At 39.4% G+C, this 21,040-nt stretch overlaps 1 protein-coding gene across 1 annotated transcript in view; it reads right to left on the reverse strand.

Moving 5' to 3' along the window:
• Abcb5 (ATP binding cassette subfamily B member 5) overlaps positions 1 to 20,696 on the reverse strand; it is a 132,030-nt gene extending 111,334 nt beyond the window's left edge. Inside the window, 4 exon segments of the mRNA XM_041638802.1 lie at positions 11,485 to 11,635; positions 18,622 to 18,681; positions 20,341 to 20,457; positions 20,553 to 20,696. Of these exon segments, the coding sequence (XP_041494736.1) occupies positions 11,485 to 11,635; positions 18,622 to 18,681; positions 20,341 to 20,457; positions 20,553 to 20,696 (472 nt within the window).
• Between the last annotated feature and the right edge of the window lie 344 nt (positions 20,697 to 21,040).

A 21,040-nucleotide genomic window follows, 5' to 3' on the forward strand; every position in this document is an offset into this window, starting at 1 on the left:
GGCTATCCTGGGTTTTTTGTTTTTCCGTATAAAGTTGATTATTGTCCTCTCAAGATCTGTGAAGAATTTTGATGGGATCTTGATGGGGATTGCATTGAATCTATAAATTGCCTTAGGTAGAATTGCCATTTTTACTATGTTGATCCTCCCATTCCAAGAGCAAGGGAGGTCCATCCATTTTTTGGTATTCTCTTCAATTTCTTTCTTCAATGCCTTAAAGTTCTTGTCAAATAGATCTTTCACTTCCTTGGTTAGATTTACCCCAAGATATTTTATGCTGTTTGTGGCTATCATGAATGGTGAAGTTTCTCTGATTTCCCTCTCTGCTTCCATATCCTTTTTGTATAAGAGGGTGACTGATTTTTTGGAGTTGATCTTGTATCCTTCCACATTACTAAAGCTGTTTATCAGCTGTAAAAGTTCTTTGGTGGAGTTTTGGGGGTTGCTTAAGTACACTATCATATCATCTGCGAATAACGAAAGTTTAACTTCTCCCTTTCCAATTCTAATCCCCTTGATCCCATTATGTTGTCTTATTGCTATTGCTAGAACTTCAAGCACTATATTGAAGAGGTATGGCGAGAGTGGACATCCTTGCCGTGTTCCTGAGTTAAGCGGGATGGCTTTGAGTTTCTCTCCGTTTAATTTGATGTTAGCTGTCGGCTTGCTGTATATAGCTTTTATTATATTTAGGTAGGACCCTTGTATCCCTAATCTCTCCAAGACTTTTAACATAAATGGATGTTGAATTTTGTCGAATGCTTTTTCAGCATCTAATGAGATGATCATATGGTTATTTTCTTTCAGTTTATTTATATGCTGGATTACATTGATAGATTTTCGTATTTTGAACCAGCCCTGCATCTCAGGAATGAAGCCGACTTGATCATAATGGATAATTTTTCGGATGTGTTCTTGGATTCGGTTTGCCAGTATTTTGTTGTGGATTTTTGCGTCGATGTTCATGAGTGAGATTCTCTTTCCTGGTTGAGTCTTTGTGTGGTTTTGGTATCAGAGTAACTGTTGCTTCATAAAAGGAATTAGGTAATGATCCTTCTGTTTCTATATTGTGGAATACATTAAGGAGTATAGGTATTAGCTCTTCTTGGAAGTTCTGGTAGAATTCCGCATTGAAACCATCTGGTCCTGGGCTTTTTTTGGTAGGGAGGTTTTTGATAACAACTTCTAATTCTTCGCGACCAACAGGTCTGTTTTGATTGTTCACCTGGTCCTGGTTTAACTTTGGTATATGGTATTTATCTAAAAAAGTGTCCATTTCTTTTACATTTTCCAGTTTTGTGTTATACAGGCTTTTGTAATAAGATCTGATGATTCTCTGAATTTCCTCTGTGTCTGTGGTTATGTCCCCCTTTTCATTTCTGATCTTATTAATTTGCGTATTCTTTCTCTGCCGTTTGATTAGTTTGGATAGGGGTTTATCAATCTTGTTGATTTTCTCCAGGAACCAGCCTTTTGTTCCATTGATTCATTGGATTGTTTTCTGTGTTTCTATTTTGTTGATTTTAGCCCTCAGTTTGATTATTTCCAGTCTTCTACTCCTCCTAGGTGAGTCTGCTTCTTTTTTTTCTGGAGCTTTCAGGTGGGCTGTTAAGTCTTCAATATGTGCTTTCTCTGTTTTCTTTAAGTGGGCACTTAGTGCGATGAACTTTCCTCTTAGCACTGCTTTCATAGTGTCCCATAAGTTCGAGTATGTTGTTTCTTTATTTTCATTCAATTCAAGGAAGACTTTAATTTCTTTCTTTATTTCTTCCTTAATCCAGGTATGGTTCAGTAGTTGACTGTTCAGTTTCCATGAGTTTGTAGGCTTTCTGGGGGTAGCATTGTTGTTGAATTCTAACTTTAATCCATGGTGATCTGATAAGACGCAGGTGGTTGCTAATATTTTTTTGTAACTGTGTAAGTTAGCTTTGCTACCGAGTGTGTGGTCAATTTTCGAGAAGGTTCCATGAGCTGCAGAGAAGAAGGTATATTCTTTCCTCTTTGGGTGGAATAATCTATAGATGTCTGTTAAGTCCATTTGCTTCATTACCTCCATTAATTCTCTAATTTCTCTGTTAGGTTTCTGTTTGATTGACCTGTCCATTGGTGAGAGAGGAGTGTTGAAGTCTCCTACTATTAGTGTGTGTGGTTTGATGGCTGCCTTGAGTTTTAGTAATGTTTCTTTTACATACGTGGGCCCTTTTATATTACGGGCGTGGATATCCAGGATTGAGACTTCATCCTGATGAATTGTTCCTGTTATGAGTATAAAATGTCCCTCTCCATCTCTTCTGATTGATTTAAGTTGAAGTCAACTTTGTTAGAAATTAGTATGGCCACACCTGCTTGTTTCTTAGGTCCATTTGCTTGATAAGCCTTTTCCCAGCCCTTTACTCTGAGTAGGTGCCTGTCTTTGTGGTTGAGATGTGTTTCTTGTAAACAGCAGAATGTTGGATCCTGTTTTCGTATCCAGTCTCTTAGCCTGTGCCTTTTTATAGGTGAGTTGAGCCCATTGACATTAAGTGATATTAATGACCAGTGGTTGTTAACTCCGGTCACTTTTTTAGTAGTAGGGTTTGTGTGTTTCCCTTCTTTGAGTTGCGCTGGTGAAAAGTCTCTAGCTGACTGAGTTATTGTGGTCATTGTTGGACTCCTTGGTTAGTGATTTTCCTTCTATTATTTTCTGTAGAGCTGGATTTGTGGCTACGTATTGTTTAAATTTGTTTTTATCCTGGAAAATTTTGTTTTCTCCATTTATAGTGAACGAAAGCTTGGCTGGATATAGTAGTCTGGGCTTGCACCCATGATCTCTTAGTTTTTGCAGTACATCTATCCAGGACCTTCTGGCCTTCATGGTTTCCATAGAGAAGTCAGGTGTAAGTCTGATAGGTTTATCTTTATAAGTAACTTGGTCTTTTTTCTTTGCGGCTCTTAATATTCTTTCTTTATTCTTTATATTTTGTGTTTTTATTATTATATGGTGAGGGGATGTTTTTTTTTGATCCAGCCTATTTGGTATTCTGTATGCTTCTTGAACCTTCGTAGGTACCTCTTTCTTCAGGTTGGGAAAGTTTTCTTCTATAATTTTATTAAGTATATTTTCTGTACCGTTGAGGTGCACTTCTTCTCCTTCTTCTACTCCAATTATTCTTAGGTTTGGTCTTTTTATTGTGTCCCAAATTTCCTGAATGTTTTGTGATGAGAATTTGATGGTTTTGCTGTTTTCTTTGATCAGTGTGTTTATTTTCTCTATGGTATCTTCAGTGTCTGACATTCTCTCTTCTATCTCTTGTAATCTGTTGTTAGTACTTGTCTCTGTAGTTCCTGTTTGTTTACACAGATTTTCCATCTCCATCCTTCCCTCGGTTTGTATTTTCTTCATTGCTTCCATTTCTTTCTTCAAGTCTTGAACTGCTTCCCTAACCTGTTTGATTGCTTTTTCTTTTTTCTCTTTGTTTTATTGCGTGTCTTTGAGTGATTTATTAATTTCCTCTACCTTTTTGTTTGTAATCTCTAATTGTTTATGGCAGTTTTTCACCTCCTGTTTAAGGTCCTCTATTATTTTCATACAGTTCACTTTTGAGTTGATTTCTTCTATTTCTTCAGGAGTAGGGTGTACAATTCTTCTTGTTTCGGGATCCCTGGGTTCTGGTGGTGTCATGTTGCCTTTCAGGTTGTTGGAGGAATTCTTGCATTGGCGCCTTCCCATCTCTTCCTTCAAATGGAGCCAGGAGAGGCCTGGTGTCTTGGTCCAGTCTTTGCTGTGATTGACTCTCTGGGTATATCTCTTCAGTGTAGAAGCAGGAACCATTCCCGTCCCGATGGGATTCCTCAGCAACCGTCCCATCCTGATGGGATTCCTCAGCAACTATACAAGGCCGCCGGTAGCCCAATGATCCTGGGCCAACAGGATGAATGGAGCAAGGGGGAGTATCCAGGAGCACGCAGGAAGCCTGGCGCCAGAGCTGAAGGTGCCCAGGTTCCCTTACAGGGGACCCTGAGGCCTGCCCGGTAGGCAGGCACTCACCACTCTGGGTGGGTAGCCTTAGTTTAGGAGCTTAAAACTGTACTTGAGCACTGGTCCTAGCATACAGCAGGGCAGGGTTGGGGAGGGGTGCTGGGGGTGGCTGGGTCGTGCGAAAGAAAGACAGCCCTGCAGAAGGAGCTGGGGGAGGGGGGGTTGTGCTCTCTTCCGGGACAATCCGCCCCTGGATAGCAGACACTCACCCGTCCAGATGGACGGTATACCTGTAATGTGTTTTATATTATAATAATCAAAAAAGCATTTCATTTTCTTAGATACATATTCTGAACCGTTATCTGTCTTTATTTGTGCTGGTATACCCATGATGACCATAACTTCCAATAAATGTGTGATTACCGAATCAGCCTTTTCTGAGCTCATGGCAGTAGCCCATTGAAAAACTGAATACATGTCTATGGTGTTGTGTACATATTTTAATTTATCAAATTCCATAAAGTGGAACACATCCATCTGCCAGATTTCATTTCTCTTAGTACCTTTGCGTTACTCCCTGCAGGCAATGGTGTTTGATTATAGAAAGAACAAGTAGGACATCTTTTTATAATGTCCTTAGCTTTTTGCCATGTAATGGAAAATTCTTTCTTTAGGCCTTTACTATTGACATGATGCTTTTTATGAAATTCTGAGGCCTGCAACACACTTCCAATCAATAATTGATCAATCTCAGCATTGCCTTGTGCTAGAGGACCAGGCAGACCTGTATGGGACCGGATGTGTGCTATGTACATCGGACAAAACCTGTTCCTGATTATGTTTTGTACCTGGATAAACATTGAAGTCAACTCTGTGTCATCTGGTATAAATTCAGCAGTTTCAATATGCAAGATAACTCTTTCTGTATATTGTGAATCTGTAACTATATTAAGAGGTTCTTTAAAATCCCTTAGCACCATAAGAATGACATATAATTCTGCCTTCTGGACAGAATTATAAGAGCTTTGTTCCACCTTACTCAATTCATCTGACTTGTAACCAGCTTTTCCTGATTTATTTGCATCAGTATAGAACGTACAGGCTCCAGTTATTGGCGCATCACGTACAATTCTAGGAAGAATCCAAGAAGTTCTCTTTATGAGATTAACTCTACCACTTGTGGGATAGTTGCTATTAATTTCTCCCAAAAAATTAGCACAAGCTCTTTGCCATGGTTCATTGTCTTCCCATAACTTTTTTATTTCTTCAGTAGTAAAAGGCACTATAATTTCTGCTGGGTCTATACCTGCTAGTTGACAAAGTCTCAGCTTACCTTTTATAATTAATTCACAGACTTTTTCACATGTTTTTAATTTTTACCCGGTTTATTAGATATAAATATCCACTCTAAAATAATATCTTCCCTCTGCATTAGAATCCATGTAGGAGAAATTCTGGAAGGCAATATGACTAGGATGCCGCTAAGATTTGGGTTCACCCTATCCACATGTGCCTCCTGTAATTTTTTTTAACTTTTTTTTTATTGAGAAAAGGAGAAGAAAAAAACAAATTTCCTCCTCCTCCCAGCCTCCCATTTCCCCCCTCCTCCTCCCACCCTTTTCCCCCTCCTCCCACTCTTCTCCCCCTCCCCCCACTCCTCTCCCCCTCCCTCTCCAGCCCAAAGAGCAGTCAGGGTTCCCTGCCCTGTGGTAAGTCCTAGGTCCTCCCCCCTCCGTCCATTTCTAGGAAGGTGAACATCCAAACTGGCTAGGCTCCCACAAAGCCAGCACATTACGTAGGTTCCAATCCCCGTGCCATTGTCCTTGGCTTCTCATCAGCCCTCATTGTTCACCATGCTCAGAGAGTCCAGTTTTATGCCATGCTTTTTCAGTCACAGTCCAGCTGGCCCTGGTGAGCTCCCAATAGATCAGCTCCACTGTCTCAGTGGGTGGGTGCTCCCCTCGTGGTCCCGACTTCTTTGCTCATGTTCTCCCTCCTTCTGCTCCTCATTGGGACCTTGGGAGCTCAGTCCAGTGCTCCAGTGTGGGTCTCTGTCTCTATCTCCATCCATCGCCAGATGAAGGTTCTATGATGATATGCAAGATATTCGTCAGTATTGCTATAGCTTACCTTTTATAATTAATTCAGAGACTTTTTCCACATAAGTTTTTTAATTTTTTACTTGGTTTATTAGGTATAAATATCCACTCTAAAATAATATCTTCCCTCTGCATTAGAATCCCTGTAGGAGAAATTCTGGAAGGCAATATGACTAGGATGCAGCTAAGATTTGGGTTCACCCTATCCACATGTGCCTCCTGTAATTTTTCCTCAATCATTGTCAATTCCTTTTCTGCTTCAGCTGTCAGTTTTCTTCTGCTATTCAAATCTTTGTCACCATCTAAGGTTTTGTTTAAATGAACTATTAGATCAGGTGTTATCCCAACAGCTGGTTGTAGACTGGAAATGTCTCCTAACAATCTTTGGAAGTCACTAAGAGTCTTTAACCTGTCTCTCCTAATTTGTGCCTTTTGCGTTTTAATTTTCTCTAACCCTATCCTATAACCTAGGTAATTAATAGATTTTCCTCTTTGAATCTTTTCAGGGGCAATTTGTAATCCCCACCTAGGCAAGACTTTGTTTACTTCTTCAAACATCCTTTCTAAAGTATCTTTATTTGTATCAGATAACAAGATATCATCCATGTAATGATAAATTATGGATTTGGGGAATTGTTTACGAATTATTTCCAATGGCTTACTTACAAAATATTGGCACAATGTAAGACTATTGAGCATACCCTGTGGGAGGACAGTCCATTGATATCTCCTATTAGGCTGAGAATTATTATAAGTAGGCACTGTGAAGGCAAATTTTTCTCTATCCTTTTTTTGTAATGGTATAGTGAAAAAACAATCTTTCAAATCAATAACTATAACAGGCCATCCTTTTGGTAACAGAGAAGGCAAAGGAATTCCAGATAGTAGAGGGCCCATAGGTTGAATTACTTTGTTGACAGCTCTTAAATCTGTCACCATTCTCCATTTACCAGATTTCTTTTTTACAACAAACACAGAATTCCAAGGGCTGGTTGATTCTTCGATATGGTGAGCATCTAGTTGCCCTTGCATCAGCTGTTCCAATGCCTGTAATTTATCTTCAGCTAGAGGCCCCTGTTTGATCCATTTTGGCTTCTCAGTTAGCCATTTTAAAGATAGGGCTGTTTGTACCTCTAAAGGTTTGGTATTTGCTGTTCTTGTACAGCCTGAATGGCTGGTGACCTTTCCCCATAACACTTCATCATATCTTTCCCAGAAAAATGAGTTCCTGGAACTACAGGAATGTTAATCTGGATATTCCATTGCTATAGCAGGTCATGGCCCCATAAATTTATTGCAATATTGCCTATATATGGCCTTAGTCTTCCTCTTTGCCCTTCAGGCCCTATGCATTCAACCCAGCTTGTGCTTTGTTTTACACGAGATAGGGTTCCAATTCCCAGGAACTGAACATCTACCTCTTGAAGAGGCCAATTCAGATGCCAAGATTCTGGAGTAATGATACTTACATCTGCACCTCTGTCTAATAAGCCTTCAATAAAAGTGCCATTTATACAGACTCTGAGCTTTGGTCTTTTATCATTAATAGAAGTCTGCCAAAATATACGTTTACTCTGTCCCACTGGGTTTTTTTTTACTCATCCTCCAAGCGTAATTCATCATGTATTACTTTTTACAGCAGAAATTGGAGCTTTTAATTTTCTTGGTGAGGCATTGTCTCCACTGTGACTGGGAATGACTGGGCCACTGTTGGCTTGGGGGCCTCTAAGAGGCCTCTCAAGGGGTTTCCTGATATGATATCAGGTTTCCCCGTCTGTCTGTTGTTGACCTGCATTCGTTGGACCAATGTCGGCCTTTACCGCATCTCCTACATATACCTGAAGGCCGAGGTCTCTTATTTTTGTCATTCCCAGAAGAGATATTATTCCTAGAAATTCTTTGCTGCAATCCCTTTGCAAATGTCCTAACTTACCACAATTAAAACACCTGGCAGTTTGATGTCTCCTCATTGCTTTGGAAATCACTTCTCCTACCCAAGATTCATCATTATAGCTAAACGTCTCAACATTCATCGTATGCTGAATCCATTCATCCATAGGTGCTGATCTAAACTTTAAAGGCCCATTTATCTTTTTGCATTCTATGTTTTCATTCTCAAAAGCTAGAGATTCAAGAAGTGTTCATCTAGCTTCTGGGTCTGTTACCCCTATGTCCAGAGCCTTAATTAATCTTTGTAAAAAGTCAATAAAGGGTTCTCTCTGTCCCTGCCTAATTCTGGTATATGATTCAACCTTTTTTTGCTGTATCTTGTATCCTATTCCAGGCTGCTTGGTGACATAGACACAGTACTTCATCGTCATAAAGAGCTTGGACCTGTGGATCAGCATATTCTCCTGCACCAAGAATTTGATCTTGGGAAATCTCGACACATTTTGCTCTTCCTTGCTGTTCCATATGTTTGGATTCTTCTCTGAAATAAATTCCAAACATCAAGGAAGGTCCATTATCTAAAACTGCAGACACTAACTGATGGAAATCATGGGGGGTAGCTCTAGCATTAGAAGCCCAAGTCCTGATCTTTTCCTTTACATATGCAGAGTGCAAGCCAAAATTAACAACAGCTTGCTTAATTTCTTTCAGATCATTCACTGCTATTGGCATCCATCTAGCTTCTTTGACTCCCTTTGAGCCTTTAGAAGTTGATGCTTTGTCAGAATTAAGTATAGAGTATGTCGCTAAAACCCTGGGTAAGCCATTTCTAATAGCTGGTGGAGGCATTGTATCCTGTTGTTGTGCCTCCTTACTCTGTTCACCAGTTCCAATAATTTCTCCAATCTTTTCAAATCTTTTTATCATTGTCTCTCTTAAATCCTGATTCTCCTGACCTGTATATGTTTCCAGTGATTTCACTGAGGTATCAATTTTTTGGTCCCCATTCTGCACCTGTAATTCCAAAGCTTTAATTTTTTCCTTCAAAGATAACATGTCCTCATTAAACTTTTTTTGTATATCATGTAGATTCCCATCTTGGAGGTACATTCTGTCTGTTACCTTATCAAAACTTTGCGATAAAATCTGAACGTCAAATTCAACAGCCTGAACCCTTTCAGGTCACTTTCTAGTACCCTTGGATATGGAGTCAATTTTGTCTGTCATGGTATCCACTTATTCAGATAATCTCTGATTTTCAATAATTTTAATCCTATCAATTATCTGTTCATTATTAGTTCGTAAAGATTCTATTGTTCTTAGGAGTGCCATATTCTTCCTTAATGATAGAATATGGAAAAGAAAACTGAAACCTAATAACAAGCAAATTAAGGTATCCCCATAACCATTAGTAAATACAAATTTACTAATCCATTGTATTAATAAAAACAAAGCAGTAAAATCTGTGTTAGAAACGAAAACTGCCATATTACCTATTATCCAGCAGGTGGCTCTGTTGCCGAGTCACGATGAAAATGGGGTCCTGTTTCAGTGTCTGCCTTAGTAGATGTTAAAAACTGGAAAATGCGAGTTTCTCAACAAAGTAAATGTAATTAAATCAATTCCATAGATGGAACCAGAAACCCAGAATCCAGGGGTAGAGAAGAGCAACCTGGAAGCCGCTTATGCCTCCACATGACAGAATCGCCCCGAGGGGTTGTAGCTTTTGGCAACTGCTTGCTCTCTGGTTTGTGCCACTCAAGTGCTGTGCTTGCAAGGGAGATTTAAAAATGACTCAGAAAAGAGCAAACCATGCGGGCAGAGACTACGGTGGAACTGTAGAGTTTAGATCCACATGGGGAGGCAAACGATAGGGTGCATGGGGACTTGAAGTCAATCTGAGGTGTCTAAAGGGAAAATATAAAGAACTGCAGCAAGAAAAGCTGGCTTCACGCACAAGGCACAGGCCACAAGGCACAGGCAGTGGCTGAGGGAGGAAGGGCTTGGGCCAAGCTGAGCTGGTGGCAGGCAGCTGAGTGGGGGATGGAGGGGTCCTAAAACCAAACGTTGGGCACTAGATGAAGGCATAAGTCATAAACAATCCCACACCAGTTTGGAATTATGATTAATAGGGTGGTATCTATTTAAATGGGAAAAAACTTACAGATCACCATCCCAGACAACAGCCCTCTGCGCAATCAGGAAGGAGTCTAGTTGCTGGAAACAGAGCAGGAAGCAAAGAGAGCGAGAAGGGAAGTAGCCGCTTTTTTAAAGGGAGAGAGACGATGCCCCAATGGGCTGGTATCTCAGCGGCTATTGGCTGGAGGAAGGGAAGGACCTCCCGCAACAAACAGGTAACCAAGGAATCAAATATATAAGCCTATGGGGGCCATTCTCATTCAAAGCACCACAGCAAGTAAGACAATTATAGAATACATCAACCCAAATAAATACTACTAGGAAGACAGTCTTAGGCTGCTGGGTTTACCATTCCCTCACTGAGGACTGACAGTCAGAAAATATCTACTCAGTGAACTGATGAATCAGTATGCACAACAAAAGAATTTTAGCTTATATCACTAAAATGTAAATGTCTTTGTGATGGGGCACAGGTGTCTTCTTGATCACAGATCACTAGGGAAACCAGGAATGTTAACCATACAGGGATCCCTCCTCAATGGAGGATATAAAATACCTGTTTCCTGCCCAGAGAACTGGGAGTGGATATTGTTAATGATGGAGTGACCTTTTTGCTATCTGTGGTGCCAGAACTCATCCACTTTTTGATATAGAGGCAGACCTCACTCAAATGCCCCAGAATGTCTCTCCCAGACTCTCTCATCTTAGACCTTTATCTTTAGCTAGAGAACCCATCCTCTTGGTCTTTGTAAAGGAGTTTCTAATTAGTCATACCTAAACTTTATTGTGCATCTGGAATTGGAATGATTGTTGCCCGGAAACTTTTCCCCAAGCTTTACTCTGTTTCAAATATGAGAACAACCTGAATTCCCCAAAGTCTGATTGAGGTTGATGAAATCAATATGAACTGGGTTTTCATTCTAATCTCTTTGCAGGTTCACTTCACTGCCTGAACACCTGCAGCATCCCCCTCATTTTTGCATGCACTTTGTGTGTGTGTGTGTGTGTATTCACACATGTGTCTGTAGGTGCATGTTTCCATAGTCCCATAAAGCAGTTTTTTCTCCCTCCTCTCCTCTTTTTCTCCTCTATCTCTTTTTATTCCCTCTCCTCTTTTCTTCCTTTTTGTCCATTTCTACCACCACTTTCTCTTGTCCTCGCTCCTCTCTCTTCCTTTCTCCTTTTCTCTTTCTTTCCACCACCCTTATATAATTTTGCAGACACACATCTTATTGGTGTTTTTCTCAAGAGCACTAATACAGACTTTGGTTATTTAGTACCAAATAACATAGACTTAAGTTTATTATACAAATATTGTTTTATAATGATCTATAAGATTAATGTTTGACTACTTTAATGTGTTTGAGTCTCCAGTAAAAGAAAAAATCTTGAACTTACTTCTGTTAGTTTGGAGTAGGCATCCATTAATAAAATGATCACTTATTTCTCCTCAAACCAGAGACGTTAAAGGTACAGTGGCTCCATTTACCATGGATGCTAGTATCCCCAGTGTTGTGAGTGCAATGTCCAGATTATCAGCAAAGCGGAACTGAGAAAATAAAGCATAGAAATGTTACTGCTGTGAAACTCGAGCAAAACTGCTAATAGCTCATTCCATGAAACAAACGTTACCTCACCAACTGATTATAAGATTAACTTGCTCATAAAACTACAGGCATGCCTTATATGTACTGTGAAAAGGAAACAAGCAAGCAATCTTAGCTCTTAAGGATTCACAACAAGGTTTGAAATAGGGCTGAAAAACAAATCAGCCCAAGCAATACAAGCTATAAGAAAACATATGTCAGATCCTATGTGGGCATAATTCCAAATTTGGAATGATTATTTTAAAGTGCTTAATGAAAAGCCAGTCATCAAATTTTCATTTATTAGCATTGGTGTACTGCCATCACTAACCATAAGCATTCTGCTGATAAAAATGTGAGTAATTATATGTTTGATTTTTTTTAAAAGTTTCTCAAATTAAATTTGCCCCCAAACAATTCCTGTCTTGTAAACAAGGGTCAACAATGATTTACAGGGGTATTGGTAGCTTGACGGAATGCTTGAAAGCCAAGCATTGGAATGCTCTGTCTTGTAACAAGTATCCACAATACCAATTTAAAATCAAACCACAATGAGACTTGTGTGGTGAGTTTTCCATCATGCTGAGAGAGGAAAATTCAAGGGAATGCTGAGCTGCATTAGATGGGAAGAGCAGCAGGCAGGCTTAGTGAATACTATGTGTATGTAGACTGCATATTTTCTTCACTCTGCAACAGCTCAACAGTATTTATGAAGTAACTGTCTTAGCATTTTGTCAGCACTACACATGATAAGATAAATGTCTGTTCCTGTCTTGCACAACCATAGTGAGATTAAAAATTCTGAGAATTTCATATATGGATATATTTCATTTCTTCCCCCTTTCTCTCCCATCACTAAGTCCTCTCACTCATATCACTCCAAGTCCATCTTGAATTCATAGTATCTTCTATAATTATTATTGTTCCACATATACACACCCATCTATACATGCATAAATACACATACTCTCTACATACTACAAAATCCATTAATGTTGTCCACATGTTTATATGTTTGGGGTGTATTGCCTTGTTGGCAAAGTACTTCACATTCTGATACTTCCAAGGATTTTAAATTTTGAAATACTCAGAACTTGTTTCATGTGTGTTGCTGTGAAAGATAATTTTGGTTGTCAACTTGACACACTTGGGAAGAAGAGACCTCAAGTGAAGAATTGCCTTCATTGGAAGGCTCTGAAGGCATGCCTGTAGGAGGATTTGCTTGACTGCTAATTAATGAAGGAAGGCCCAGTCAACTGTGGGTGCTACCATCCCTAGGCAGTTGAGTCTGGGCTATTAAATAAGTTATCTGAGCATGAGTCTGAGAACAAACCAGTAAGCAACATTCCTCCCTGGTTTCTATTTCAAGCTTCTGCTTTATTCTCCTGAGTGGCTTCCCTTGATGATGGACTATACATGTAAATTGAAATAAACTCTTTCTTCTCCCTGTTGCTTTGGCCATGACATTTATTACATTGACATAAACCAAACTATAGCAGTGACACTAAGTGAAGATATTGGTGTTTGGGGATAGAATGCAAGAAGATATACATGACAGCTGTCTTAGTTAGAGTTATATTGCTGTAAAGAGACACCATGGCCAAGGCAATGCTTATAAAGAAAACCATTTAATTGGGTCTGGCTTACAGTTTCAGAGATTTAATCCATTCATCATCATGGCAGGAAGCATAGGCAATGTGCAGTAGACTTCCACACTGGTTGTATCTTGAGCAAATATTACACTTCCTCCAACAAAGCCACACTTACTCCAACAAGGCCATGCCTCCTAATGGTTCAAGCATTCAAACACACGAGTCTGTGGAGAGCAATATGTAGTAATTAGGGGTGGCGGGGCTGCGTCCCCAACACCCCAGCTGCCTGCCCGGCTAGCTTATGCCCCGAAAAAACAACACACAAACTGTATTCATTTAAACACTGCTTGGCCCATTCTCTTCTAAGCTAATTCTCACATATTAATTTAGCCCATTTCTAATCATCTGTGTATGGCACCCAAAGGTGCACTTACCAGGAAGATTCTAGCCTATGTCCATCCTGGGTCAGAGCTTCATCCCGGGAGCGGGGCATGGCGTCTCTCTCAGGCGTCTACTCCCGTGAGAAGAGCTGTGGAGACTCAGCTCACTTCCTCTTCCTCCCAGCGTTGTGTTCTGTTTACTCCTCCCACCTATCCTCTAACCAATAAAATGGGCCAAGGCAGTTCCTTTATTAGTCAATGACCTTCCTCCATCAGCAATATCTGTTTAAAACACCAATACAATATTCTTTGTACATAGTTCCAAAAAATATGTGTTGGTATATTTTCTGTCACAAAAATTTATATAATAATTATTTAAAACTCTTTGTACCAGCTTGACTTCTCCTATAGCTCAAGTATGTGGAATTCAGCAATACGATTTTTGTATCAACTTCTGGAGGGAAAGCAAGAGCAATGCCAATATTCTTTAATGTTTGGGGGAGGTTAATGGGACCATAATTGTAGACAGAGGCTGCTTGTTTATTCCCAGCTACCCAGACCCCAAATAATTACACAGAAACTGTCTCAACCTTCTGGATCATGTAGTAGATGTGGCAAATGCCAATATTGGACCAATGAATGTAGATCAACAAAAGACAGATAAAATAACCCGATACCACCAGAAAACTCCTTTGAGGGTACCTCTCACAGGCCCCCACATCAAACATGGTCCAGTCATTCCCAGTCACTGTGGAGGATATATCTCATTAGGAAAATTTTAAAAATCCAGTGCCTGCTATAAAAAAAAAACCCGTACTGTTCTGGATGCTAAAACAGACATGGAGGATGAATCAAAAATTCCAGTAGGAAATAGGAAACACATATTTTGGCAGACTTCTATAAATGACCAAAGACCAAAACTAAGTGTGCTTATAAATGATCAAAGACCAAAGCTAAGTGTGCTTATAAATGACATTGTAATTGAGGAATTACTGGAGACAGGTGTAGATGTCACTATGATTACTCCAAAATTTTGGCATCTGAATTGACCTCTTCAAGAGGCAGATGTTCAATTCCTAGGAATTTGAACCCTATCTTAAGTGAAACAAAGCACAAAATGGGTTGAATGCAAAGGGCCAAAAGGAGAGAGAGGAAGGCTGAGGCCATATGTGGCTAATATCATAATGAATTCATGGGGCTGTGACCTGCTACAGCAATGGAATACCCAGATTAACAATCATGTAGTCCCAAAAACTAATGTTTCTGTGAAGGATATTATAAGGTACTATAAAAAAAAATGGTCACCAGCCATTCAGGCAGTACAAGGACACAAAGCAACTAGCAAACCATCAGAGGCACCAAAGACCCTACCTTTAAAATGTTTAACTGAAAAAACAGTATGGATCAAACAATGGCTTTTAACAGACAACAAAATGCAGGCTTTAGAAGAGCTTATACAGGAGCAACTAGATGCTCAACATATTGAAGAATCAACAAGCCCAGGAATTCTCCAGTATTTGTTGTTAAAAAGAAATCTAGAAAATGGAGAATGGGGACAGATCTAAGAGTTGTTAACAAGATAATTCAACCTATGGGCCCTCTACTATCTGGAATTCCTTTGCTTTCCCTATTACCTAAAAGATGTCTTCTTATAGTTATTGATTTGAAAGATTGTTTCCTCACTATAACTTTACAGGAAAAGAACAGGGAAAAATTTGCCTTCACAGTGCCTACTTATAATAATTCTCAGGCTACTAGGAGATTTCAATAGACCATCCTCCCACAGGAAATGCTTAATAGCCTCACCTGTGCTAATACTTTGTAAGTCAGCCATTGGAAATAATATGTAAGCAATTTCCTAAGTCTATAGTCTACCATTACATGGATGACATATTCCTATATGATTCAAATGTAGATACTTTAAAAATAATGTTTAAAGAAGTAAAGAAAGTTTTGCCTAAATGTGGACTACAAATTGCTACTATAAACATGAAGAGGAGATTCTGCCAAATACCTAGGTTATAAAATAGATTTACAAGAAATTAGGATACAAAAGATGCAAATTAGGAGAGAATAATTGTGGGCTCTTAATGATTTTCAAAGATTGTTAGGAAACATTTCCAGTCTATGATAGGATGTTGGGATAACACCTTATCTAATAATCCATTTAAACAAAAGCTTAGCCGGGCGATGGTGGCGCACGCCTTTAATCCCAGTACTCGGGAGGCAGAGACAGGCGGATCTCTGTGAGTTCGAGACCAGCCTGGTCTACAGAGCTAGTTCCAGGACAGGCTTCAAAGCCACAGAGAAACCTTGTCTCGAAAAAAAAAAAATCAAAAGCTTAGATGGTGACAAAGACTTAAATAGTTTCAGGGAATTAACAGCTGAAGCTGAAAAAAATTAACTGTGGTTGAAGAAAAATTGCAGAAGGCACATGTGGATCAGGTGGATCCAAATCTTAATTGCATTTTAGTCATATTGCCTTCCAGAATTTCCTCTACAGAAATTTTAATGCAGAAGAAATATATTATCTTAAAATAGATCTTTTTACCATATAAACTAACTGAAAATTAAAAACTTATGTAAAAAAGGTACATCTCTGTACATCTGCTGCCCAACGTGGGTACAAGCCCTCCCTCACCTATCAGGACGACTCATCACTTCTTGCTTCTGCCTTTCCAGCCAGCACCCAGACTGCCCCACCCATAGCACACTGCTGTAACCTTTCCAGCCTCCCAAGTTTTTTCCCTAGAGTGATCTCTATATCCCCAGGCTGTGCACAGACCCTGTTCTCACCCTGTTCATGACTCACAGCTGCTGGTAAGTTTGGGTTCCACTAAAAACTCTCTCTGTATATAAAATTTTTTTAATTGACCAATAACACGAAAAGAGGCACCAAATTCCAGGAACTAGGCTTTTTATTTGATAGCCTATGCCAATCCAGTAAGGGATTGTCCCTCTATTGTAGGGTAACTTCATTTTAACTCTTTTTATATGTGCATATATATATATATATATGCATGTGTGTACATACATACAAGTATATATATACTTACACACTTATATACATATGCATGTTTATATATACATGTGTGTATACACACATATAAAAGTTTCTACAGTAGTAGGTGTCCATATGGTGTTTTAAAAGTTGTTATGCTACTCATCCCTTCTTAGTATTTTCTCTTCTATGCTCACTCTCACCACCCCCCCCTAACCACTTTTTGTTCCATTAAAAGCTTTATCATTTCTGACTAGGAGGTGTTATTCTAGCTATGGGGAGAGAAAAGAATCAGCAAACTTCACCCAAATGTAAACCCTCTGAGCTACAATAACAACTGACTTGGCAAGATATGTCTAATGGTGTATTAGTGACACAAACATCATGGGCATAACCAACTACTTTCTGAATGGATTTAAGGTCTGTTCCACAAATGTAAATCAAGCCTTGTACTGTCAATTGGGCAAAATCCAATGGCTTGGTAGGTTGCAGACTTTAGGGGAGAACCTAATAGTATAATTCTGATAAATGGATATAGAATTAAACTGTCCCCAAGATCTATATTTATACATTTAGTGCATTTCTTAACTCTCATTAGAGAAACTTCTTTTTTAAAGTATATCGTAATTAATACAGGAACCCACCACTGATCAATATGATGAGAATAAGAAACTGCTGAGTGCTTAGCTTTAAGTAGGATCCTCCCTCTTTCCAAATCTCAGGAATCTTTGTGGAAGAAGAAGCAGAAAAATTTTCAAAGAATATAGTATTAACATCCAGAGGGTAGCATTTTACAGATATGACATGGCTATAGCACACATGAACTCACAGTTTTTGGGACTGCATGCCCAAAAACTACACAGGATAAAGCCAAACAAAATCTCAGAATGAATTCAGAAGAGGTCCATGAAGTCCCACCCTTAACAGGAGCCATTGACAATTGATGACTTTTAAACTACGGAGAGTTAGCTGTCTTCAGGGATGATGCCATAAGAGGATACCCATGTTACAATAGAAAGTCCTGCATCCCCACATATACTGGCAACACCAAGTGGACTCAGAGGATTGTTATAAAATGGCACTTGAGGGTGGGAGAGAATGATGGTAGGAAGTGATTTGGAAAAAAAATTGAAGAATAAATTGGAGGTTGATTTGATCAAAATTCATTATATACATATATGATATTCTCAAAGAATAAAAAATAAAAAGAGACATTTAAAAAAGAATTTGTATACTAGCAACATACATTAATGCATATATATTAGAATTTTCTCCAATGCAAACATAGCGAATATCATGTGTAACTGTCATTGTTCTTGAGCATTTATGGTAGTATTTATGCCCATCACATCTAGAACTTTATGCAGCTGGAAAGCTGTGCAGATACTGCATGTTTCTCTTATCTCTTACTGTGAAGCCTCGAGACAGTTTTATTTTTGTCATTTTGGAAGCTCACTGTGGTGGTTTGAATAAGAGTAACCCCCATAGTCTCATATATTGGAATGTTTAGTCACCAGAGAGTAGAGCTGTTTCAAAGGATTAGAAGGATCAAGAGGTGAGGTTTTGTTGGAGGAAGTATATCACCAGGTGTAGGCTTCGAGGTTCCAAAAGCCCATACCAGGCTTAGTATCGCCTCTCTCTTTCTGCCTCTGGATCAGGATGTAGGTCTCAATTACTTTTCCAGCACCATACCTGCCTGCCACTATGTTCCCTGCCATGAAGACAATGAACTAACCCTCTGAAACTGTAAGCAAGCCCCCAGTTTAATGCTTTCTTTTATAAGAGTTGCCATGGTCCTGGTGTCTCTTCACACAACAGAGAATTGGCTATGACAGTCACTATGATGAATCCCTTTCTGTTTCCCCATTTTTTTCCACACAGAGGCTGTAAATTACCAAACAAATGTGAGCATCCCATGTGCTACTGTAAATTTCCACAATTTCTAATGCACACACTTGTGTTCTGCTTTTGCTTACTATTTCAATAGGTCCAACAGTTTGATTTTCTGCTTTTTTTTTGGCAGTTCTTGCAGAGGTCTGAAAAATAAATATGAAAACAGAAAAGGTAAGTATTAATATAATTTGTAAAATTCTCCAATTAACATTTTGCCAAAGTGTGAAATATTACCCTTGACAGCAAATTTATGCAAATTATTAAATTTCAAAAGCTGATTTAATGAGAAGGAGTACATTTTTTTTAAAAGAAAAATCACTGGAAATTGGCAATAGCTCTCTCTATAGAAATGAATGCATGCATCTGGGGGTGAAAAATGTTTGAATTATATTAAAATATGTATAGCGGATAACATCATTGTAACCATTTTAAACATCAACGAGGGCACCCAAAGCATTGTTTACACCATCCACAGAAGTCTTTTTCTTCTGCAATCTGACTCCCTGTGCCTCTTGAAAACCTTTCCTTGTCCTATTCCCTCAGTCACCATTCTGCTTCTTGTCTCTATGAACCTGACAGCCCTTGATGTCTCATTCAAGTGGACTCATGTGATACTTTCCCTTGTGTGGTTGCTATAATCTCGCCAAGACTCACTTAGCAGGATAGCTTTGGGTTTCCTCCATGCCACAGTCTGTCAGAATTCCCCATCCCCCATTTTAAGGCAGATTGCTATTCTTACTGTTTTCCATGTCCTTTTAGCTCCTCACATCAGTTAACATGCACTAAGAGTTCTTGCATGCTTTGGCCATTGCTACCCATGCTTTGAAGACTATGAATATATACACTGCTTTCAATCTTTTGGGGTGCATGAGAAGATGGAGTTGCTAAATCATATACCAATTATATTTTTAATCAAAAGATTTTTATTTGAGGTGTTTGTGTGTGTGTGTGTGTGTGTGTGTGTGTGTGTGTATGTGCGTGTGCGCATGCACGCTCCTGCCATAACACATGGATGGAGGACAGAGAATAATTTTTGGGAGTTTTCTACTTCCACTGTGGGATCCAGGGGTTGACCTGCAGGCATAACTCTTGTCCAGCAAGCAGTTTTAGCCACTGAACTACTTTTCTGGCTCTGTGTTTTAAATTTCAAGGAAGGGTGTGTAGTTTCTTGCCATTTCCTAGGGGCAGCCCAAGAGTCTGCTGTTCACACCCTCACCACCACTTGGTCTTTTCTTCCTGACAGTTGCATTCTGCTGAGCATGAAGTGGAAAACAAAATCCCTACCATCTCTAATGCGGTTCTGCAGAGTAGTTGTGAGATCTTTGCAAGTAGGGAATTCTTTTAGGCGCATTTTGTGGGACACTCGGAATTTCATCGTCTCTTTGAAAATAACTCAATTCACATTTGGGGGACGCTGGACTGCAACACGTGACTTTTGTACATTAACTTCCTACCACACATGCACATTTCCGAAGCACATAAAGCATTTTAAGAAGGGAACAGTGTAAGTTGTCATAAAGGTGTCCTTCCATGTCTTCTCTCCAGCTTTGATACTCCTCTGTCGGCCTTCATGAATGACCAGCTGTGCAAATTTCTGTCACTGTGATTAATTTCTGTGACCCTTCTTCTGCCTCAGGCTAATGGTTAATTTATGTACAGGCCAGTGTCCTGGGAAAGGCATAGACAAAACAGACAAACAAAACCCTGGTGCTTTGAAAGTGTAAAGCCATTTTCCTACAGCTAACCTCAGCTTTTGACCTTCACAGGGTTTACGTCAGTTTATATGACTGTTTCCTCTCTACCAGAAGTGAGTGAGGAACCACAGGCTGCCTCCCGTTCAGCTCTCCAGCTGCCATTGTGCAGTGTACAACAAGGTCGTCAGGGTTGCTGAACACAGGCCCCGTGTGCTCTCTGTTTGGCTGCAAGCCGAGGAAAGTTAGTGATTTAATAATTAATTTTATTTGGCCCAAAGCACCTACATTTCTGTTCTTGGTGTCAACTGAGTCATGCCTACCTCGTCAGAATTTTGCCCAGATTTTGAGGCCAGAGCCAACTCCTTATTCCAGGAATCTGGCTTTTCAAAATCATCCAACCTAGCCTTTAATCCTTGCCACGGTCTGTTTTCTTGCATCCCTTCTGCTCTTTCAGAATGTGCCATATTGTTTATAATTTAATTCTTCTGAAATAAACTAATAATTTTTAATAATAGCATGAGTAGGTGAAGTTTTTCATTTGATTGGCATACAACAGCATTCTACAGAATTCACACTGCCTGGTCTTCCCTCTTGTATGAAGCATTTGCCTAAGCAATTGATCTTATATTTTGACATTGAAATTGTGAATCTTTCACCTCATTCTTAGCTGAGAGTTGGAGTTCATGGAAATTTTAGAATTGGAATGAAACCAAGGAAGTAAAAATGGAGGATGTACTGTTGTGAAAATATTGGGTTTCATTCTCACTCTGCCACTGGTTTGATTTTAGCTGGGGAAACCTTAAAGCTA

The sequence above is a fragment of the Microtus oregoni genome, unplaced genomic scaffold (assembly GCF_018167655.1).
Source record: "Microtus oregoni isolate MIOR12 unplaced genomic scaffold, Mior012 000056F_ref0000123, whole genome shotgun sequence".
In the NCBI taxonomy this organism is placed as follows: domain Eukaryota; kingdom Metazoa; phylum Chordata; class Mammalia; order Rodentia; family Cricetidae; genus Microtus; species Microtus oregoni.